The following is a 24,219-nucleotide window of genomic DNA, read 5'->3' on the forward strand; positions in this document are numbered from 1 at the left end:
TTCTTTGTTATTTAAAACTTTATATTTCAGTTCCTCATGGACTCCCTGTCCTGCTTACTGACCTTGCTCCATGCTGCCACGCAGTGGTCTTGCCCAGGGCGCAGCCCCCAGGCCTCTGCAGTTAGACTCCTGTACTGTATTCCCTTGCAGCTGGCATACATCGGCTATCTGATGCTCTTCAATTACATCGTGTTAGTGAAGATGGAGCGCTGGCCGTCCACTCAGGAATGGATCGTCATCTCCTACATCTTCACGCTGGGAATTGAGAAGATGAGAGAGGTAACTGCTTCCTAACAGAAAACGGGAGGGAAATGGTGGCTCATCATATCTGAGGATGGAGACTCGAGAAGGATGCTTGGGATCCGAATTAAGCCCCAGACAGGGCTCTGTAAGGCTGCTGGAGGCTGCTGCTTTCCCTCTTTGTCAAACCTAGAGAGGTTTCCTAGGGCGATTCAGTCTATTTTCTGCTCACATGCCTTTTGCCCCAAGACATCCTCCAGAGGGCTTCAATATCATTTACACCTCCCTCTTCTCATCTCTATGAAAATGACTTTTTAAATTTTGCTATTTTTAACTCCCATTTCAACTCCTTACTTGGGGTCTCCTTGGACACTGTCCACCAATCCAGTATCAAGCTCTCCAGATGTGTTCCCGCAGCTTACCGTCAAGCTCAATGACCTGCATTCAATACACAGAACTCTCATGGTGGACAGAGAGAAACAACTTCAGCAGCACGGGGGAGAGGGGAATGACACACTGCATGTATTCCTTTCCTCGGTTTATCCTGGAGTTGATTCCTTCTCGGTGTCTACCACCCCCACACTGGGCACCCGCCAGCCCTTTCAACCCTTGGAAGCACCGTGGAGGATGGAACTCAGTTCTGGTCCCTTGTCACCTCATTCCATTTAGCCTAAGAGGAGTCACTGAAATGCCACCTCCTTTATGATTTGTTTGAAGTCAAAGCTAACCTTGGGGACAGGAAGTCTTATTCATTGCTAAAAAGAAATGAGCTATGAGGCAATGGGAAAACTTAGCTATGTGTTACAAAGAGAAAAATGTCTGAACAGGATACATTCTATATGATTCCACCAGCTATATAAAACCCTGGGGAAACCTAAGGAGATGAGGGGTGCTATGGAGATGGGGGGAGCTATGGGGATGGGGGAAGCTACGGGGATGGGGGAGCTATGGGGTGGTGGAGCCATGGGGATGAGGGAGAGCTATGGAGATGAGGGGGAGCTATGGGATGGTGGAGCTATGGGGATGGGGGAGCTATGGGGATGGGGGAGCTATGGGGGTGGGGGAGCCATGAAATGGTAAGAAGATTGATGGTTGCCCAGGGTTGGACATTGGAAGGATGGTAAGTGAAGCCCAGAGCTTCTAAGAGTACAAAAGTATTTTGTATGCTACACTAGTGATGGATTCATATCATTCTACACATATTCAAATCTATAGAATGTTATAGAACATACCCTACCAACAGTGAACCCTGATAGAACCTCTAGTCTTTGGGTGATGGAGGCTGTTGATAATGGAAGAGGCGGTGTCTTTGCAGGGGCCAGGAGACACCTAGGAAAGTGCTTTTTGTGAACTTAAAACTGTTTTTTAAGCTTAAATAATTAAAAAAAAAGGGGGGAAGAAAAGCTAACCCCAGTGGCCCCTGAGATTCCAAGCGCTTCTAAAATCTATGTGGTCAAGAAACAGTCCACAAGAGGGCGCAACAATCCTGCTCAGTACTCCCCACAAACTCCTACCTCACCAGAGAGAACCTGCAAGGGAAGACAGGCTTTGCAAGGTGAGGCGACTCCTCTGCATGTTCCCAGAAACTGCAGTGAGTGGGAGGGGCCTTTTCAGTAGGGAAGGATCGTGTCAAGCCTGTGCAGCCCTGGGCGCCCCAGCACAATCCTGGTTTCTGTATTTCAGTGGGTGGGCACAGAAGGCAATGGGGCCACAAACCCACCTTCATCACCCAGACACATTCAAAGAAGAAAGATGCCATATCCATTAAATGTGACTGCATTGAGATTTAAACACAGACACATACAAAAAGAAAGAAAAAACTCGCCAGCACCTTTCTCTGGGGCTATGTGGGCGTTATTTTGATTCTAATTAGTATTTCCCCTCCTGAGAGCTTGGGAATGGTACACAAATCCCAAATGATTAGAGACTAAGGACTGAGGCAGCGAGACGCCTTGTGCTGCTCCAGCCTGCCCTGTGTCCCACCATTGGCGGTGCCTCCCATTGCCTGAGCAGTGCAGTGGACTTGGAAACTGAAAAAAAAAAAAAAAAAAAAAAAAACAGTAATAAATTTGCCTGGGATTTTGTGTCGCTCTGAGAACTGAGACTGCTCCCGCCAGGGGCCCTGCCTCTGTGTAGTGCCAGCTGGCTCTCCCGAGACTTCACACCCAGCCACATATTCCTTCCCCATCACAAGCAGAGGAGGCAAAGACTAGAGTGTGGAGACTGGAGGCTGTCCAGGGACTAGGCTGGAAGAAGATGGGGAGCAGCCTGTACTCCTCGGACTGTTCTAGAAAAGCTGCCAAGCGGGCAGGCTGCCAGCAACCTCCAGGCCTGGCCGTCCATTTCTTGTGAAGCTGCACGTCACGGCAGGCAGGGTGGGGCTTCCGATACTGGGTCAGGGCTGGGTCAGCTGAGAAGTGCTTGCTGCTGGGGGAAGATGTAAGAAGTGGGGTCGTGGCCATTTTTGTGCGTGATCTTTTTTCTCGGCAATTGGTGAGGTCGCCTCTCACCCCATGTCCCTGCCTTGAACTCTGGAAGGAGTGGCTCGGCTATTGAGTGGGTGACAATTCCCACAAGCATCGGCCTTCCCGCCTCCTTGTGGTTGGCACATAGGCCCTCGGGAACCCAGACGCAAGATCCTGGAAGCGTGGAAAAGTTCGCATGCTTCCGGGCCTCCCAGGCAAACACCAGGAAGGCTGTGGTTTCATGCGCTGCCGGTCCCGTTCTGTTCTCCACATACTTCTGCTCGTAGTCACCGGAGCCAGCCGCAGCAAACCCTTAATCGTATGGAGCTGTTTACAGCAGGCCTTAGTAGACATTATCTCACCCAGTTCTCCCCCAAGTCTGTGAGGTCAGTGACAGCCTTAATCGCATCCATCCCCGCTTTACGGGTCTGGAAAACAAGATGGAGCAATTGTTTGGTATGCTACGGATAGAGAAGAGAGTGGGGTCTGAAACTTTGTCGGTCATCTGAACTGCTCTTCCCTTTCCACTCCCCCGTTGATGCTCTACTGTGTCGCTGGATACCAAGGCCTGTGCTACGGGCTGGCTTAGCAGTGATGGGGCAGAGGAGGGGCTTTCCCTCCCCCCCTTTTTCCCTTCTTTCTTTCCTCACTGTCTCTCTCATCTATCCTCTCTCTCCCCCGTCTCTCCACGAGAAAAGGTGGGTGGGCTTCGCAAAGGCCTGGCCCATCCTCCCGGCCCCTACTTCCCCATGCACATGCGCAATTTGTATCTAGTTAAAATGGAACTAGAGGCTGAGGAGCTGACAGGACAGCCACAGTTGCAGGAGATACTGGTGGGGAGGTAGTACAGTAGATATCCCAACATGGTCGCTGGGAGCCCACAAGGACAGCGAATCCCCTGGTCCAACCCCCACACCCGCTGAAGTAGGAAGTCAGTGGTGGGAATCAGGTATCTGTGTTTTGGAGCAATGGAGGCTTCTGCAGCTGGAATGGTCAACAGAGGCCTTCCTAGGAAGGGGACAGCTGAATAAAGAAAGAGCTTAAGGGTAAGAAGGAGTCAAACATGCAGACTCCTGGAGAAGAAAGTCCCCAGGGGAAGGAATTACGCACGCGAGTGTCCTGGCGCAGGCTGAACTTGCTAAGCCTCCAAGCACATCAGTGTGGCTATGGGGGCAGAAGGACTGAGAATGCAGTGGGCTGTGAAGTGGGCCGCGGGGAGGAGCCTGGCTTCTGGTCTGTTTATAATGAAAGCCATCAGAAAGTCTGAGTCTATACTTACCGTGGGTTGCTTGTCCCTCGTCTCCTTTTTTTTAAGAAATGAGGTATAATTTACTGGTAATTAAAGGAACCCCCGCTTAGGGTCCACCCTGATGAGTCTTTGCTTACACCATCAACTGCGTATTCATCAACCACATCAAGGGTTAGGTCCTTAAAGAGCTCGCTGTGTGTTGCTTAGAAACTGGGCGGTAGGCAGGTGGCCATAATGACAACAGATATGTCCTGAGAAGACCGTTGCAGCCATGTGCCTGTAATGGGACGTAGAATTCAGTGGCAATCACGGAGATGATAATGAGTCATTAATGGGGTTGTACTTCGGGCGACGATTTGGCGACACAAGAGAGGAATGGAGGTGTCCTGTAGGAATGGTCCATGTTACTCAGTCCTGAAGGCTGTTTACTGAGGTGATACGGGTATCTATGTAATGTTATAGCAAAAGCCTGCAGTGGCTAACATTGCCAGACCATCCCAAGAATCAGACCTGTTGTTTACATCTGTGCACATCTGGATTGCCTACGTTTAGTTCAGTTATGCATCCCTAGCATACAGGTATTCAACGAGACACAGGTCTCCATAACCCCTTCCATCAGCTCACAGAAGGAGCGCTTCCCAGCAGAGCTGAAAGGATACAAGAAAGCAGGCCTAACCCTCTCTGCTGCCTTCCAGATCCTGATGTCAGAACCTGGCAAGCTGCTGCAGAAGGTGAGGGTGTGGCTGCAGGAATACTGGAATGTCACCGACCTCATCGCTATCCTTCTCTTCTCGGTGGGAATGATCCTCCGTCTTCAAGACCAGCCCTTCAGGAGCGATGGGAGGGTCATCTACTGTGTGAACATCATTTATTGGTACATCCGTTTGCTGGACATCTTCGGCGTGAACAAGTATCTGGGCCCATATGTCATGATGATTGGGAAAATGGTAAGCAAGGGCATTTGGGGCCGTGTCACTTTTCCCAGGAGGAGGATCCCTGATAATAGAAAGAGATGTGATTCACTTGGATTTGCCTCTGAGGTCTGCATGAGATGGTCCCAGGGGTGCTTCAGGGTTTTTAATTTCCTTTAAGTGTTTGCAAAGTTGACTTTATTGCTATATAAAAACTAAAGAACGCAATCATCAGCCGCCTTGTTTTCTAACTGAAGCATATGGGAAGATCACTTGCTTGATGGCAGGCACGGGCTTAAGAGCCCAGCAAAGCCAAGCAGTGGTGGTGCACGCCTTTGATCCCATCACTCAGGAGGCAGAAGCAGACAGATCTCTGAGTTTGAGGCCAGCCTGGTCTACAGAGCAGGTTACAGGATGATCAGGGCTACATATAGAGACCCTGGCTAGGAAAAGAAAAGGAAAAATAGTTGAGCCAAGATGCCATTTTGTGAGCTTGGGACAAAGGGAAAGGAAGGGAAGTACTTGGCATGCGGAGTGGAAAGGTCTTCATGGTGACATCTTATGGAGTCCAGAAGGGTCGCTCACAGGTCAAGACAGATTGACACAGAACGTTCTCGGTGGGCGGGCATGGAGGACGACTTGGTCTCCACTGAAAACTGTTAACAAATTTTGAAGACTCATAGAAGGTGAGTTTTTGAGGCGATATTTGAAGCTGGGTGTAGTTGTACTCACTCAGAATACCCCAACACATGGGGAGCTAAGGACGTGAGATCCCAGGCCATCCAGGGTCAGTCACATAGCAAAAGCTTATCTCAAAAAACCTGATGTAAAATAAGATAAACTTTTTTTAACTCTTTTAAAAAGTGGAGTCTAGTCCACGAAGGGGGAGCGGGGTTAAGTTGATCTGAGTTAAGTAGGCAGACTCTGAGTACTAGGGAAAACTGACTGAACCTGGCTCCGGAGGGAGACACCTGCTCCTCTAAATTCTTTAAAATAAAAGAATCTCAAGTGGCAAGTTAATGTACCTCTATACAAATGTCTGAGAATTTCAACTTCCTGGCTATATTCTAGTTTCCAGAATTTCCCCATAAAGACTGAGCTGGGCTCATGAGCTTCTTCCTCAGACAGTCTAGGGGAATTACCAGAACCTGATGCCCGCATGTATATCTCCGACACGTGAAAACCTAAGAATATCCACCCTACCTGGAAAAATACCCCCTCATAAGACTTTCTTTGGGATCATCTCTCTAGTTCCCTCCTATGAACTGTTGAAGCCAGCAAGTGGCATTATAGATGCCCCTTTTCACTGCCACTCAAGTTGACAAGCATCATTGCTAATTCAGTATTTATTAAACATCTGCATATGAATTCTACTGAAATACATCTTAAATAACCAGAAATCGTCCTATTTAAAAAAAAACACCATAAAAATCCATGCAAAGAAAGGAAAAATTTAAATTCAAAATGAATTTCCTTTACTCCTTGATATTCCGTTCGCGGCCTTCCAAGGCAACAAAGAGCAGCAAACATGTACTTTGCAGAGCTGCGATATCCACTGGCGGTGCTCAACAATAGCTGGCTCGCGGTCAGCTGGCTGGGAAATTGCGTCTCCTATTGCTACGCTCAAACTGTCTTTGTAAAGGACAATGAAGGAAGGAAAGTTTATAAACACACAGTGTCTTCTATATAACTAACCCTTTCTTACACAAGCTTGGAATTATCACACCGACGCTGTTTAGGGTAAACAGCACCAGACACATTCTAGAGAACAGAAACATGGGTTCTGGAGCTTCAGTCACACATACTGAACCCAGTTCAGCTTGATATTGTGTGGGGAGGGGGCAGGGTGTATATTATTTGTTTATTCTGCCCTTATATCTTCATTAAACAATGGCTTTGAGACCCTGGTGAAAATTCTTATGTCTAAAGGTAGACCCTGGGGAATGGGTTTGAAGGATGGGAGGGACCTGAGGATCCTGCTCCCAACTTACATAGGAAAATGTGCATATGGATTTTCGGGAGAAAACAGGCCTTTTGTGAGATTCTCAAATACATTTCGAAGCGAACTGAGAAAAAGATATCAAACTATAACAGCTTGGAAATCAGGCCAATTTTTCTCCACCTTGGCACATTTTTTGATTTTTTTTTTAAAAGTGTCTCACTATGTTACTCAACCTGCCCTGGACTTTACCCTCCTCCTGCCTTCACCTCCTCAGTGCTAGGGCTACAGGCATGCACACCACACCCAGCTGGGACTGCGTAATTCTTTGTTGAAAAGTCTGCATACTGCTGAATGCTTAACACCAGAGAGAAAGAGAGAGAGCGAGAGGGAGAGAGAAGAAGAGAAGAGTTAGGACAACAAAGATGTCTCCAAACATTACCAAATGTCCTCGAAGCACAGAGCTGCCCTCTGTCATGAACCACTACATTAGGCTCCCATTTTAGCTCTATTTATTAAAATACAAATAAATGCCACTACATTTCCCTTTTTTGTCTAAAATAAAAAGATTGTTAATTAGGGGATTATTTAATCTGATAGTTTTTTATGATAACCTTATTTTAACAGAATATTCAAAGACCCAAACCAAGTCAATTATTTTTAAAAAAAAGTCTAGGTGGCATTTATATATTTGAAATATCTAAAGTTACATTAATGCAGTGAGATTATCTTAATTTCCGTGCCTATCATTTTAATAATGGCGTAATTACCCCGGTTTTGACTAAAATAAAACCTTACTAAGAAATGAGGAGGAGGGCTGTGATGTCTTTTCTCTACTTTTTAACTTATGAATGACTTCATTTATCAGTCAGGAATAAGTAGGAAATTTGGGGACTTTGAGTTCTTACAGGATGCTTTTAAGATAATTAGTTCAATAATTGAGTCATCTATCCAGAAGGTAGATAAAATCCATCCTTGGAGTTTATCAGTGAGCCAGATGGATGGCAAGCTGGAAGCTGAAGAGTCTTCCCAGATGTGTTATATACAAAGCCCCCACCTTTAGAGGCGGCCTCTTTCATACTCCACACCCAGGAAGCCCAGCGCCTCGGTCTCTGGACACCAAGCACAGGGTGGCCAGGTGCTCATTCTGAAATCGTTTTCTGTATTGGCAACGTCAAGGAAACCAACCAGAGCATTAAATAAATACCCGACAGCACAGAACTCCTTCGTCCCTTCCCGCTGTGAATCCTGTTCATATGCAGGTCCAGGTCTACCTGGAATTCTGACTCTATCCTTGCATATTTTATTTCTCAAGGAAACTCAGTAACTGTGGACTAACTCCCTTATGTAACGTGGAATAGAAGCCATGATAGGAGCTATGCGATAGTGTGCCAGGCACCATGGGAGATGCGTCTCGGTCCTCCAAACTGTTAAACCCCATGGAATTGATCTTAGACCCTTCCTATATTAATTAAATAAACAGACTCTGAGAGAAACAGGGACAAGGGTCAAACTCCTGACTCCAGATCCTGGCCTTCCAATAATGACACATTAGCATTTATGAGAATTACCGCGTAGCCATTGAGTCAAAGGTAATCACGCGATTGTTATTATTATCCCACTTACAACATTTAAAAACAAGGTTAAGCACCACATTCCAGGCCACTTAGCCAACTTTCTTTTTTCTTTTTTAATGGTCAGGAAAAAGTTTTCTTTGGTGGATTTTTTTTTTCTCACATAGCTATTTTTGCTAGCAGTCAGGATCAAAATCCAGGTTGTCTGGCACCTGAGAGCTTGTGCTTCCTCCCCACCGTGGGTATTCTCTGTTGAACACGCTGAAAGACACTTGTAAGACTGGGCAGGATCTTAGCACTGAGCTCATTGGATAATTTCACTTTGAAAACAAAAGAAGTCTGCTCCTCTTCTTATTATTGGGGCTCAGATCCTGATATTTTTTTTATGACAGTAAAGACTTTGACATAGAGAAAGCTAAGCATATGGGAAGAATTTTTTCTTTTGCTGTTTTGACCCTGTGAGTAGATATTAGAAACAATAATTTTTTTAAAAAAACAAAAAGCTGAGACGTTAAGTTGGTGCTGTTTCTGTATTTCTTCTCTGAGTTCCCTTCAGTCCGGCTAGCCCTGCATGCTCATGAGCCCACCTAATCCGCTCAACCTGTCTTTTAGCAAGTGTAACCAAGTATACCACAAAGGCCCATCTGTGCTCCTTCGTTGATAAACTTCCTATGAAGAAGTGGTCAAAGAATTTTATAAAATAAAAAGAAGAGAGAAGATAAAGCATGGGTTTCCTATGAACATGTTGTTATTCTCCCAGCATAAACCTGCAGGGAGATGGAAAAGAGGAATCTTAGAGAATTTCCTATCTCACTTCAAGGTCTTAAAATTTTGGGCAGACGTATTCTGAAGTTGTCTTGAAAACTGATGAATTGATCTAAAATATATTGAGGCCCCTGTGTCCTAAGGCACCCAGAAAGAACGTAATGTTTAAGTTACTGGAATAGGTACCATAAAATATTCTCTTTTAAGCTAGAGGTGGAAATAGGTCCATAGCAGAGTGTGTGCTTAGTGTACAATAGGCCCTTGATCCAGTCCTCAGCACAACAGTAACAATAATAAATAAGTAAAACTGTCTGAAACCTTCTTTATCACTAATAATTAGCATTCATCTTTCTCTGTGGGTAGGTAACCCTTACACTGTAATATCCAAGAGGAGGAAGTCTTTGGTGTCAGACAGTTTCACACAAAAAGTGAAAACCAATCTTTGTAACTTATGAGTGTGAGGGACATACTGACTTATAAAACAGGGTGGAACAGGCCATAAAGACTACTGAGACAGGGGTCCAGTCACTGCTAGGACTAGCTCTCTCTATCTGCTCCTTCACTGGTGGGGAAACTTAGCCTCCTGCATGCTACATGATGATAAAGAATGAACATTATGAAGAATGAAAGGGAACTTCTCTCTCTACTTCTATTTTAAAGAGATGGTAGAACAGGCTATGTAATCTCAGCACCCTGGAGGCAGAAGCAGGCAGAGCATGAAGTTGCAGGCTAACCTCATCTACGCAGTGAGTTCTAAGATACTTTGGGCTCATACAGAGACCTGTCTCCAAACAAACAAAAAGGGTTCTGAAGATTCTGATAGTCCTGTCTTGTGTTACACGCCTACCTCACCATGGCTTCCATGGAATGAGGGCCCACAGCTAGCCTAGCTTGGACAGCACAGCCATCTTTCAGGCAGATGCATCGGAACTCTCTCTTAAAGAAAGAAGTTGTGGGTTTGGAGCCACTTAGAATCACCACTCTTTGTTCAGTGTTGATAAGAGAGCAATTGGGCAGGGGAAAAACAGATGCCTAGTCACATAGCATTGAAGCAAGCGAGGGGATGGAGAAGAAAAGGTGGGAAGAGTGAAGGTGGTGGGCTTCAGTCAGGAGAAATTGCCTTCACGCCAGGGAGGAAATCCGTCATGTCAACAGGCACTGGTCTCAGTCATGAAGCTACATAGCTTAAAGACCAGTGAAAAGACCCCACCCCCTCCAATAATAAGATACCCTACAGGAGAAACAGAAACTGGATGATTTGGTGAGACAGATCCATGGCAGAGAATCCAGCCATGCGATGGAGCTCCCATTTGCCCTCCCGCCCTGGGTCTATTTGTAACCCTGCATTTTCTTGAGCTTCCCGAGTCATGCTAGCCTCTTCAAACTAAGAGTAGGAATATGCTGCTCTGCACTTGTTCCTAAAATAGCCCAATTATCCTAATTCTAATTTTTCTAAGAAGAAAGAAACCAAACAAATGACTTGCCTTCTCTAATAACACTTTTTAAAAAAATGGTGCTGGAAGCACGTGAAGAACCCATATTCTGAGGATTAGCCCTTTTGTGTCTAAATGTAAATATATTTCATAGACGTCCATAAAAATGAAGGGGCTCAATTATGTGTGCACTTGTAAAAAAAAATTAGCAACTGACATCAGTATTCAGCATGGAGACATCAGCTTCCATAGTCCAGTTGTCCTCTTAGCTGGGGACTCCTTCAATGTCAGCATTCACAGGCACCCTCAATCACGTGGCTTTTCTCTTATTTCTCCTTCTCCGCCCTTCCAGATGATAGACATGATGTACTTTGTCATCATTATGCTGGTGGTGCTGATGAGCTTTGGGGTCGCCAGACAAGCCATCCTCTTTCCCAATGAGGAGCCATCTTGGAAACTGGCCAAGAATATCTTCTACATGCCGTATTGGATGATTTATGGGGAAGTGTTTGCAGACCAGATAGACCGTAAGCAAGTTTATGATTCTCATACACCAAAGTCAGGTATTTAACTTTGATTGAGTCACGTCTTTTCCAAGTCCATTCGTTTGTCCTCAATAAATGGCTCAAGATAGAGGGCCGATTCCTAGTTTGCTATTGTGGTGGAAACAATCGCTGGAGGTGAATATAATACCTTAGCAAAATAGCCATCAACTCTTTCTTCAGGTATGTCCTTCCTGTAATACAAATGGACATCTAGTAGACCAAAGTTGATACAAAAACTGAACCACTTTAAATGATATAAGTTTGTGTATAACTCAAACTCTTGGGGCAAGGGTTTTTTTTATATTTCATCACTGGGAATATATTATGTCAAAACTACCCACTCCTACCTTAACCCTCACCTTGCTAGGCTTTAGAAAACAAATTCCTAAGGTTTGACTTTAAAACAAATAAACAATTCTCAATTTCATCATTAGAATTCAAGATTAAGGGCAAACATCTGTATGGTATTTTTTTCATGCTAAAAGCTATTCCCCAACAGTCTTTCTCATTGTTAAGAGCTATTGAGACACAGATGAAGCCAGAATTCATTACCAAGAAGTCTGGAAAATGCCTATAGGTCATAGACCAAGTTGTTGGCTGTAGATGCTGAGGTGGGGGGTATCTATACCCTAAAGTGATCTAGCGTGAACCAAGAGGCAACAGCCCCCATACCGTCAGTCTACTAGATACGGAGTCTCTGCAAAAAAAAAAAAAAAACTCCTTTTGTGTGGAGTTGGGGGCAGCTGTAGTCCTGAGTCTGTTCCAGGGTTTTATTTGGACCAAATGTCAGAGCACACCAGGCATCAGGAAATGACTTGGGGAAGAAAGCATCAGGGGAGAAGCATGTTTCAGTGTGGAGCTGAATCCCAGCAGCAGCTCCTTCTCATTTTCCCTGAGGAGTTCAACTCTGAAAATAACAACCCTCCAACACTGTTGAATTCACATTTTTTTCAGACATTTATTTTTTGCTGACAGGTCAGCCATGTGAGCCCTGGACTGTGAACACGGATTAGGGTCAGGTAACCACATAGCTTACTAAGAGAGGGAGTAGAGTCTCGTCAGCACCCGCTCTCCCTCCTCATCCCAGGTGGGATGGAGCCTAGGCATACAAGGACAAAAGACGTCTGAGCTTGCAAGTCCTCTGGCCTGTGAAGAGCGTGGGTATCCTGGCAACAGAACACAGTTACACGTCATTTTCCCCTCCACGATAGATTCTGAACAAATATGCTTTCCTTCTCAAAACACGTTATCTGAGGCTCTGAGGCAAGCGCGACTTTTTGGAACACCTAATTGGAACAAATATCTGTTCCATAAGACATAGCCAACTCACGAAGGAAGAATTTTAGCTCCATCCTCCAGTTACGGTATCTCTGGCTGACAGAAGAAGGCAGTTTCCCAGGGACAGGAATTTCCTGTAGAGAGCATCCTTTCAAATGGTCCCTCCAGGCCAAACAACACTTTAAAAGCTTGCTATGCCGATACTCCTCGGAGACAAGGCTATTACACACACACACACACACACACACACACACACACACACACAGACGGAAATTGCTTTTCCACTTTGTTACATTATTTTGCCTCTTCAAATTGTCCCTTTTTCTCCAAGAACGAGAGGAAGTCCACATGGGCATTTGAACAATGTGGTGTGGAAGAAAGGGGGAGAGGAAAAGGAAGGGGAGGTGGGGATGGGTTTTACAAATGGGATTCTGTCTGTCCCTCTACACGTGGCCATTTATTGATGTTGTACTATGAACCCAGCCTAGTGCAACAAACACTACCATCCGCTGAACACAAGGATTTAGTATCGCTGTTCTAAAAGAAGGGCTGATTATAGTTTAGAACTTGAGATCTCCTCACCACCCCCAAAGACAGAATGGAGGTGTTTTGTGTGAAAACGGACAAATTCCCCCCACTCTGGGAATTAGATCTGTGGTGCTTTATGTGTGTGAGGATAAATCTTGACCCCAAATCCCAAAATAGAACCAACCCAGCCTTAGGTGAATGCAACCTTCTTGAGACCCTGCCCTCTTCTGTGAACTTCTGAAGTTGGCCGCAATGGCAGACTGTTCTAAGCTAAATCAGCCAGTTTTCTGTCTAGAGTTGCTAAACAGGATTCGTCCTTTCTCAAATGGATTTAGACAACTGTCCTCAAACCTCAAATAACATTCGGCCAAGGTCACCGGACATCAGTCTCCTATTAATGACTCAAATGCCTATACCATGGCACAAGGTGGGTCCGGTGGAGATGGGATGCCTGCCTCCACCCTTCAGAACTGCCCAGGAGAACCAGCACCAAACTATTTGAGAAAGGCACAAATCATTCAAATCATCCCCGCTGCCCTCCAGTCTGTGGCCTCCTCTCTGTGCCGTGTGCAGGTTGGCGTGTGCAGCATGTATTCAGGCTGATAGGATCTCATACCCACCCGGACCCGCTGCCCTCCCGTGGTCTACCAAGCCCCCACTGTGGATGTGCTCCGTGGGTGTGCCCCGTGTGGCCCTTTCCCAATGCTTCTCATTCCCACGCACCTCAGATAACTCATTCCTAACTTGATGCACGCGCTCCATATCTAGCTCTGGATGTTTTGACTTCTCCGTTGCTGGACCCATTTCATGTGGGGGGGGTGGGGGAGGAAATGATCTCTTTCTGAACTGGGACTGATCGGTGTGAATATGCAATGGGACCTTCAGAATAGGTGACTCGTATCAACGTCACACCTCAGAATGGAGGACAGCTAGAATGCCCTCACTTCTGGGAGGCAGTGTTCCCTAACTGTGGTATTTTGGGTATATATTTCACCTATGTTCCTGTTGTTTTAGACAGAAATTAACCTAAAAAATCCAAAGACCACGGGATGACACCTGTGAGGTTACTTTCCAAATGTGCTTAAAAACTTGAGGGAAAAAACAATTGGAATCTCATTTTTAAAATTCACAAAATAACAAGTTCATTTGCCTTCTAAGTCATCGTGGACTGACACAAACGACAGACCAAGCTTAGTCTAAATTACCCGAGAGCCTAGGGTTTGGCTGCTGGCTTGGGATCGGGGCGTGCAAGGATGTGGTTAGAAGTAGAAGATGGTGAAAATGAAGAAGAGACAGCAGCCGTTTTCATCGTGGAGGTTGGGCCTCATGCCGATCTGATTTATGTGACCTGAACTTGCTGCTGTTGGCTAGTTAGTTGGTCGGTTGCTATTTGGGTTTTACTTTACTTGGTTGTTACTGTTGTTGTTGCTGCTGCTGCTGTTGTTCAGATAACCTGTATTTGACATTAAGTACTCATGCTACGTATATTACCTTGCTAAGCCCAGCTAAGGGCTACGATAGTGACTTGGAGTCTGGGTTCTTAAATGTACCAACATTGCCCGGAGTCTATAACTCAATGGTAGAGCATTTGCCTTGACCACAGGATGCTCTGAGTTTAATACCCAGGGTCACAAAATAATTCATTTCATTCCATTAACTACCTCAATACCAAACTACAACATTCTTCTGGGCAGTCTCATTAGGGTGACCCATACTGCGTGGCCTGTGAGGGCTAGCCAGGCCCCCACAGGTGCTTGGGAGGAAACCCATTTCAAAAGCAGAACAACAACAAAATACATAAATTCCCAGCAGTACCCACACCAAGGCTGCAGTGAAATTAAACTTGAATGGTTTTTCCTGCGCTCAGAGATCTGGCTGGGTGGGCGGGGACTTTGGAAGTGCACCTGTGTTAGCAGAGGTGACAGGGTGTCTCCGCATGCTCCAGCCTCTGGCTGCATGGGGGCTGCGTCTTCCTTACAGGGTGTTCTGCTGTGTATTCAGATTCCTCAGGCTGTACCAAGACAGGAGAGAAATGAATCATGCTCTTGAATGCATTAAATGTGGGTCTAAATTTAGGCCTCCTTTCTGCCTCTCTGGGTATTTTTACAAGTTTAGATAGTACTGGGGAAGCAGAATGGCCAGGACTTGCTTTTTACCATGACAGCTTAATATTACCTAGGCATTTCCCTCTCTGAATTAAATATCCAATCTTCTTAGTGCGTGGGTCATTTTTTTTCTTACTGCCTGGGGCTTTTTCATCTAAAATTAAAAGGTAATCTGAAGGAGGAGGGGTTTCTTTGTTTCATTGTTTTAATTGATTGTTTGATTGAATACAACATTTTGCTGTCAAAATAACCCCTGCTCTTTGGTATACAGGTTGTCATTGTGGCTTTGACTCAAACCATGTGTATGGAAAGTACTGTCCTGAATTACTTTCCTGTCTCCAATTAATTGTTCCTGGGTTTGGCTATGAAAGTAGGACAGCTCAGGTGTCTGAAATACACGTTCGATGGTGGAGCATAAAACACCGGGAGCCAGGAAGATGCGAGCTGTGCACATCTCAGCTGTTTTGCTCCAGGTCTCAGAACTCTGGTCTCAGCTACTGCTTAGTATTTCAGACTGGCCTCTAATGGCTTCGGAGCACAGGGTTGCCTACTGGCTAGAGCATAGGGCGCATTACCCGACCAGGAAGCGTACTCTGACAAGGAAAGCTAGGGCCAGTGCCCACTTTGGGGGAAAAAGAAATTGTTCCATGAGGTTCCATTTTCACAAACTGCTAAGGAAGTTAGCCAATGCAGGGCTGTCTCTGAGAAAGTCGGGCCACACTATAACGGATACCCACATGACTTGTTTACTACTCCAGACTCGGGCTTATGAGATTTACCGAAGAACAGAGCTATCTCTGCATTAGGCCCCTGCTGTGACCTTGATGCATTCCGCTATCATGATATCCACGGTAATTTCCTCTCAGGTTGGCCTCTATTTGGAGTCCATTCTTCATTCAAAGGGTTTTTTCTTCTACCATGAGCTGCAAGGCAAAGTCTGGGAAGAAACATGAAAGAGACATTGCCTTCGAGGAACTTATAGTTCAGGAGGGGGCAACCTGCCGTTGCCAGCCTATGGATCGAGGAGACGCTAAGCAAGGAAGTCAGTCAGTCCCACACGGAGTAGGAGCCTGGGTGTAATAGATGAGGCCTTGCGGAGAAGAAGAAGAAAGCTGAGCAGAGCCCTGAAATATGAGCAGATGTGTGCTAGGCAGATGGGAGCAGGGGTGTGAAGAGAGAATAGCATTCCAAACTGAGACCCAGAGTGGCAAACTCCAGGCACAAAAAAACGATTTAGCATGGCTCGCTATAGAGTGAGAGGTAGGAGACAGGAAGCAGGACAGATGGGTCTGGAAGGAGAAGGAGAAGGAAAAGGAGAGGGAGATCGTGGGGAGGAAGGGAGATGGAAAGTGAGAGATGAAAGAACATCCCTAATGTGGTAGCGATGGGGAAGGTGGCAGCAGGAGACTGAAGGATGGTACCTTAGGAAGACCTGGGACAAAGTCAGATGGTACCAAGGGTGTAGGAGAAATGGGCAGGGAGTCAAAATGGAGGAACTGAAGCTTGCCCTGAGATCCCTGACTTAGTCTAAAGTATAAAAACCATAGAGAAACTTGGGACGATAGATATGGGGCTGGTGTCCCATTGGGGTTAGATTGGGTTTGTAGATCCTGTACAGAGTCCAGGGAAGCCATGAAGCTCAACAGGATGTGCTGAACTATAAAACAAATTAAATATGAAATGGGGGACTGAGAAGATGGCTCCATGATTAGCATTTGCTGTTCTTTCTGTGGGCCCCAAATTCAGTCCCCAGCACCCACATCGGGCAGTTCAAAACTCCTGTAGCTTCAGTCCCAGGGGATATGAAACCCTCTCCTGGCCTCTCCTGCATACGTGTTCTACATATACAGACAAGCAGGTGCACACATATACATGTAAATAAAGGTTGATTAATTAATTCAAAAGATCTACACTGGAAGGGCAGATTTTTAGGATAAATGTCTTTTTCTGTGAGAGTCAAGATGGATGAGCACAAATAGAGAACACAGTAGAGAGAAGGCGGCTGGGGTAGGGTACCAAGAGCAGAATCCCCAAAATGGCAAAGCCTACCAAGAGAAAAGGGTCAACTAAGCGGATGCTTATAAGAGTCATTGGTGACCTCTTTGCTAAGAATTTTCATTTCTGTGCTAGGGTACCAGCCTCTCCTCAGATGGATAATTCTCTAACCATTTGAAGAGACCTTTCTTCAATGCCTGGTTACTCCAGTGCCTTTAATAGAATACTTTTGATCCACCCTGGTTGGCATGACTTCAAAATCCATATATTGTCTACTCTACCATAACCGCTCCAAGTGAGTCCTAGGTAGCCCCACAGAAGAAGAGCTTCCAGGGGTATAATGCATCTTGAATTCCCATAACTTTCTCTTAGTCTTCTATACTGAACCCCCAAAATTTGTAATGAGAAGAAATATTGAGCTCCCATCTGGCTGTGGGAACTATTTTGTCACCCAATTGCGAATTTCTGGGTAGCGAAAAGCAATATAAGAAGTATGTGTCCCTTTCAACAGAGACAAGTCAGTAGGCTTCCTTAAAAGTGCTTTTTAATCTTGTCCTCTTCAACAAGTACAAAAAATTAGGTTAGAAAGTAGGAGTTGGTTAGGGTAAGAAAAGACTCCCAAATCAGCAACAATGACGGAAAACCAGACCTGCTGTAAAGACCTGCAGAAAGGTTACGTGTGTGTGTCAATAGAACAGAAGCAAGTAAGTTACTGAGCATGCTTTGAGATAAAATTAGTCACTGTAAAAAAAATACCAGTTCTCACTCTGCCTAGCTGTAATGGGCTGCAGCCTAGGAAAGGTAGCCACTGCAGGATGAACAGCAGAAACGGCTGCATGGAGAGAGGGCAACCCCCAATGACGCTAAATGTGCCACCATCTATAATCTTATGGGAAAAAAGATACAAGAACTGTCTGTCTCTAACCCCAAGCTGTTGACTTCGTGGCTGGGACAGCAAATTGAGTGCTAGCTACCATCCTCAAAGGAAACATAAGTGGGCTAAGCCAGTGAAGGGCACCCCTTCACTGGGAGGGGAAACAAGCTGCACTTTGAGGCCAGAGCAGGATTTGAACTCTTCACGCTGGAGAGATGAAGAGAAGATGCCAAGAGGCACCGGATTTCCCAAGTGAATCTCTAGGCATACCATAATCTGGGACCTCAAATCTGAGCGTGGTTTGACCAAGAATCTTTGAAGTACGAAAGGACTATACTTAGGACAAACAAAGGGAAAGCCTTCTACAGAGGACATTTAATATTTATGCCCCCAAAGATACGACAAAAAAATCACATATTTTGATAAGCTTTTGATTTTTTTTCATTTCACCCTCCTGCCCCGTGCCTATATTTCCTCCCCACTTTCTAGTTAAACCCTACCCCCACTTTTCCCATTCCCCCTTCATAGCACCTGTTCCTACTATCCCCCTCTCTAGAGTTCCTCTCCCCCCTCCCAGCCCTCCATGGTCCCTTTTACTTTCCTGGCTTATGCAGTTACTCCAGGTTTTATGCTCACATCTAAAGGCTCAGAGCTAGAAACAAATAAGAGAGAATGTGAGGCAGGGTCTGGACTACATCACTCAGAATGCTACTTTCCAGTTCCATCTGTTCACCTGCAAATTTCATGATTTCCTTTTTTCTGTGTAGCTGAATGAAAATTCCATTGTGTAAATGGACCCCATTTTCTTTATCCGTTTATCAGCTGAAGGACATATAGCTTGTTTCCATTTCTTAGGTATTGGGAATAGAGCAGAAAACTGACAACAACCAAAGCCTACATTTTTGTATTCCCAGATAAATCATTTTATTTTTGAAGGAAAAATAATAGGATGAGGAAGTAGAAGATGGTTCTTCCATAAAATGGAATGTGCACATCACAGAAATGGCAAGGATAGACAAGGCATAGTGGTGCAAGCCTGTAATCCCTGCACTCATGAGGCAGAGGCAGGTGGATTTTGCATTTGAGGCCAGCCTAGGCTATCACACACATACAGAGAGAGAGAGAGCGAGAGAGAGAGAGAGAGAGAGAGAGAGAGAGAGAGAGAGAGAGAGCGCTAACATAGTGTATAACCTCGTAGCACATTAATAAACATAGGCATCCAGTTGGCAATGTGGTGGATACCTGGTTCCCCCTCACCCCCTTTTCCAGCTTTTGCACCCACCCCTCTGTTTCCATGGTCTCTAATACTGGGCTTACATTCAGATAACTGGCCCCAGAATTTTTGCAGTCTCTTCGTTACCCAGAAAACCTAAGGTGACCTGAGAGTGGGGATCCCAGGAAATCCTGCACCTTGCTTCACCTGTTAAATGTGGGGAATATAAACACTTAGCTGTTTTGACTCTTGTTGAAAAAGCCTGCAAACTCCTACTTTGAGGCTACAGAATACCTTCCCGAAAGTGAGGCACAGCCCATACCCTGGAGCTCCCAGTGGGATGAGGTATGGACTCCAGCTTTACCTGAAGTTGCACTTTTTTTTCCTGGCCTTTCATTCTACACACACACACACACACTCCACACACACTGTCCATATTCCCTTCAGTAAATAAATCACACTCATTTTAAAGCTCTCCTCAGCGAAGGAGAAAGTTTCTGGAAGAAACTGATTTAGGATAGGCCCTCAGACTCTAAGTCTCCTCAGCGAAAACCCAACATCGTTCACACTGGAGACACCTTTCCAGCAAGGTAGGAAACCGTGAGCATCCTGGATTATACATATAGCAGATGGCTCGTGCAACCACCCACATTTACAATGTGACAGTCAGCTCTCCCATTACCCACTTCTTAGCTTTGTACTGGTATAACAAAATCCCCAAGGCTAGGGACTTTACAATAAAAAGAGACACACACCTATTATCCCAGCACTTGAAGGTTGAAACTGGAGACTCACAAATTTCATTAAAAAAAAAAAAAACTCTAAAAGTCTGAAAGAGAGATAAAAGCCAAGAAAAGGAGAAGAGAGAAGGGGAGGGCTTGTTTGTTTAGTTCCTCAGTTTCATGAACAAAACCAGCTAGACACTGGCATCTTCTGGGCTCTGGTAAGGGCTTCATGATGGATGCTGTCATAATGGTGGGAACATGTGAGAAAGAAATCCCACGGCAATACAAGAAACAAGAGACTAGGCAAGAGCCGGGCTCACCCTGTTTTTATAAAACTCCACTCTTAAGAGAAGGAACCCACTCTGCATAACTGCTATTAATGGCTTTGGGGAATCTCTCCGCAACCTAAGTACCTCCGAGGGCCCCCCCTTAAAGGTTTCCCTATCTCAACATCACCAGATAGCCTACCAAGCTGACAGTGCATGACCTTGAAAGGTCAAATCAAACAAGTTCCAGCATTATAGAGGCTGTGCATAGTAGCACAGACCTGAAATCCCAACAACTGAGGAAGGATTGAGACCCTGACCCAAAACATAAAGAAAAAAAAAAACACATCAACATGGCTGATAGAAAGATGACCATACCCTCTTTAATAGCTGCAATCAGAAGCTGTAATAAAAGACACATTGTTCCCAGGAGTCTCTTCAAGAAGTCATGCTTGACGCTGAAAGAGTTCTCCAGTCTATTCTGCATTCTTAAAGTCTTGCTTTGTACCCACATGGCCCGTGAAGAAAGAGGAAAATATTTGGATATAGTCCTGCCTTTAAGGAGTTTGTAAGCCAGGCCAGACAGGTGTGAGCAATTTTTTTCCAGAAATGACTAGATGTTGTTTCAGGGCAATATGGTCTCTGTCATAGTTAGCAGTGTTTCCATTTTACCCCCAAAGTTGTCCTAGACAATAAGCAAACCAGTGTGTACAGCTATGTGTCAATAAAACTTTATTTACAAGAACAAAAGGTGGGCCAGATCAGCCACGCAGACTGATTAGACTCTGACTAAGCCAACAGGTCATGTAAGTGTATGGTTTCCTTCCTACAGTGATCCATTGAACTTCAGGATGGAATCAGTTTCCTCACTACTCAAGTTTTCTTCAAAGGCATTAGATGTGCTTACCTCCTGGGAATATGTTATTCTACTGCTCCAAATAAAATGGCCCTGTAAAGAGGAGGACATCAGTTGTTGCCTGGGTTCATGTATGTAGAAGGAAACCACACAACTTCTGGGGTGAACTCTGCTCCCAGACCACAAATACAGATGCTGCCAGGAAGTCAGTGTTTACCTTATAATTCCACTTATTTCAATTTTGAATTTATCCTCTTAAAACTGGGAGGCGATTACTGCCTGAGGCTATGGAGTGGGGTTTAGGATGGGAGGGGCAGGATGCAGGGCTGACTTGCTAGTCCATATAGCTTCCTGCTGAAAGTCAGTGTGTCCTTCCAGCCCTGCAAAGTTAGAATGTCTCTCCACAGTCCCAGATTCCAGAAATTTTCTCTCCCAAAAACCCTGCTACTTATAGCAGAACTCCCGGGATCACACAGCCTGGTCCCACGAAGCCCAGGTGCACTGACATTCACTCTCGTCCACACTCACATCTATGTGCAGACTCCCATTGTCTCTTCTGTAGCCCTGCTTCAGTCAAGACATTTGAGTATGCTCCCCCAAATCTTCCTTTCTGTGTTCCCTTCTACAAACATTCTCAGGTCCCTGAGAATTTATAAGAGAATAGCCTGAGGGCTGGAGAGATGGCTCAGCCATTAAAGGCTAGGCTCACAACCCAAAATATAAGAGAATAGCCTGAAAGATAGACAGGCTTTCTCTGGGTTCTCGATGATAACTCTCCTAGCCACGAAACGCTGAGAACAAAGCTAACACCTGGTCCAAAGGCAGGAATGGGAAGTGACAGGCTTGTCATCACTGTATCCACAGGGGACTGGCTTCGGGATTTCACCTCATCCTGTGGCTACCAAAATCCACAGATGTCCAAGTCCTTTATACAAAACAACTTAGGCACATCCTCCTGTATCCTTTTAGGTTATCTCCAAATTGCAAATGCCCAAAACAGTATAAATGCTAAGAACATGCTTATTCTCTCTTACATGTTTTCTGCAGACAATGTTTGTCGTCCTCCCACCCTACCCCAGTTTTTTCCTTCCATTTCTGGCTAATGCAGAGCCTTCAGAAACAGTGAGCCAACTCTATCTCAAAATCTTACCCCACTACATTAATCTAGCCATGTTATTATTAAAAACTAGGTGTTGCCAATGTGCAGATTCCTGAATGCTGTGCATAAACTATGCTTCTAAGGGAAATTACATGTGAAGAATGACAATCTGTAGCCCTGTCATTCTACTTCATGTCTCTGTGTGTCCACGAGGGTTTTATAGAGTCGAGGGATGAGAGTGGTTCTGGAAAATTCTTCTAGAACACTCTCGTGGTAGAAGCACCTGTGACGGAACGGCGCTATCTGGTATCAGAGCTGCTGATCTCCCATGCTTCTACTTGAAATATGGCCAGCGCGAATGAAGGACTAGCATTTCTATTTTATCTTGTTTTAATTAATTGGGATTTGAACTCGAGCAGCTGTAGATCCCGAGTGGGTGCCATATCGGACAGCTCAGCCCTAGAACAAAAAGCTTCCTTTATTATGCCAACTCCATGGGAGCAGAAACCACCTCTCTCTGTTCACTGCTGTAGCTTCAGCGGCTCAAGCTGTGTCTGGCACAAAGAAGCAACTCAGAAAGTCTCCAGTGCATGATTAAACATCCCGGAGCAAGACACAGAGAAAAAAGCGGTGTTGTCGACGGCTTTAAATAACCAACCAAACAAGCAGATTCCAGTGAGCAGGCCCATGGAGCGAGAGAAATCAGGGTGCCGTGAATGTCAGGCCTGACAGTGGAAAGGAACTGAGTGTTTACAAAGGAACTACAGTGGGTTAAATTTAAAGGCATGATCATGGGCTCAGAGCACACGCATGCACGCCGTGAGGAGTAAAAGGGAGAAACAAACGTGTCCTGAGAGGGAATCCAAGAGTTGATAACAACCTGAAACTTAGCCGAGGGTGTCCTTTAGAAAATTATAGCCAGGTTCAAGGAATAGATTTGGGACAAAGCCTTCGTTCTAATATGTACACAGAGATTAGCTGTTAGACGTCTATAAAGATGGGGGGGGGAGAGGGAGGTCCTTCATTGTGAGAGCACCGAGAAAGGGAGGGAGGGTTGTATGAGCCTAGCAGCAGGAGAGAACAGGCCCTGCTAAGCCCCCCTGCTCTAAGCAGTCCCACCCTGGAAGTAACTGCTGTACATCCTGTAACCACAGCCTTTCCAAACGCACAGCCTTCTGACCGAACACAGTAAGCCAGATGGTTGATCTCCGCCGAAAGCCGAGCCAAGGATGCCCACTTTGATTTTTAACGGATCTGTATTAACAACAGCCAACAAATAGATGTTCTGCACCCGGGTTAACAGTTAGCAGACCATGCAGCAAGCACCTACATTAATTGCCCTAGAATGTGGCAGAGTTCATAAAAGCCTGGAGGCAGTGTGTAAGGAAGAAAGGTGCCACAAATTTGGAAAGATGATGTCCCCTGGAGCAAATAACTTCCTGCAGCTCCATTTATGGCCATATCTGCCGAGGGATGATTAATTGAAACTTGCCTGACTTTGGGCTAAGTATTTGGTCTCTAGAATGTCCGGTCCCTGGTTCAAGATGAGTTTAGAAGACACCAATAGATTGCTGTCTACTGTAGAATTTTGAACCTTTGTCTTAACAGCATCCTCTATTCTGGTAGATAACTACTTCTTGATCTTAGCAGTAGTGACACTGGAAATATAAGCTCTCTGGGTCCTTCTGTGGGGGCATTAAATCTTGCCATCTAATACAGGAAAGAATGCAGGGAACAGCCTGCTATCCTCAGTCTGAATGGGTCCATTCAGTGATACCGAACACTTCCGGATGTCCGGCTCTCTGCCAGAAACGGAGGTTAAAAATGGACTTTACTTCTTTGCCTTTGAAGAACACTTAATGGGGAAGATTGGCATAGAAGCAGACCATTACAAATTGGTGTGATTTGTTTCCATAGGGGTGACTTACAAGGACTTCCCTTGAAAGAAAGGGGAACACAATTTAGTTTAGCAGTAGGCTCAGGGAGCCACAGCTCAGCAAAGAGGCAGAGCAGTGGGCAGTCAGAGGCATCTGCCTGGTGATAAGAATTCCGCCGGATTATGAACGGTACTAGGAGTTTTTCAGACAGACAAACCATTCTAAAGAGAGGACTGTCATGTCCAGTCAGAGACAGATGACTAAGCATGCCAGGTGTTAGCG

General features: G+C 45.3%; 1 protein-coding gene across 9 annotated transcripts in view; it reads left to right on the plus strand.

Annotated features, from left to right (window-relative positions):
* The window catches only part of Trpm3 (transient receptor potential cation channel subfamily M member 3), a 281,511-nt gene that overhangs the window by 206,011 nt on the left and 51,281 nt on the right, over positions 1–24,219 (plus strand). For all 9 annotated transcript variants that reach the window (XR_007594808.1, XM_050159348.1, XM_050159396.1 and 6 more), the window contains 3 exons: positions 151–279; positions 4,650–4,901; positions 10,929–11,103. Coding sequence is in view for 8 of the 9 variants with exons in the window: in XM_050159348.1 (XP_050015305.1) it covers positions 151–279; positions 4,650–4,901; positions 10,929–11,103 (556 nt within the window). In the remaining variant the exon portion in view is untranslated. The remainder of the gene's footprint in view (positions 1–150; positions 280–4,649; positions 4,902–10,928; positions 11,104–24,219) is intronic.

Source organism: Alexandromys fortis, unplaced genomic scaffold, assembly GCF_014885135.2.
Source record: "Alexandromys fortis isolate MF-2015 unplaced genomic scaffold, M_Fortis_MF-2015_v1.1 scaffold_10, whole genome shotgun sequence".
Taxonomy (NCBI): domain Eukaryota; kingdom Metazoa; phylum Chordata; class Mammalia; order Rodentia; family Cricetidae; genus Alexandromys; species Alexandromys fortis.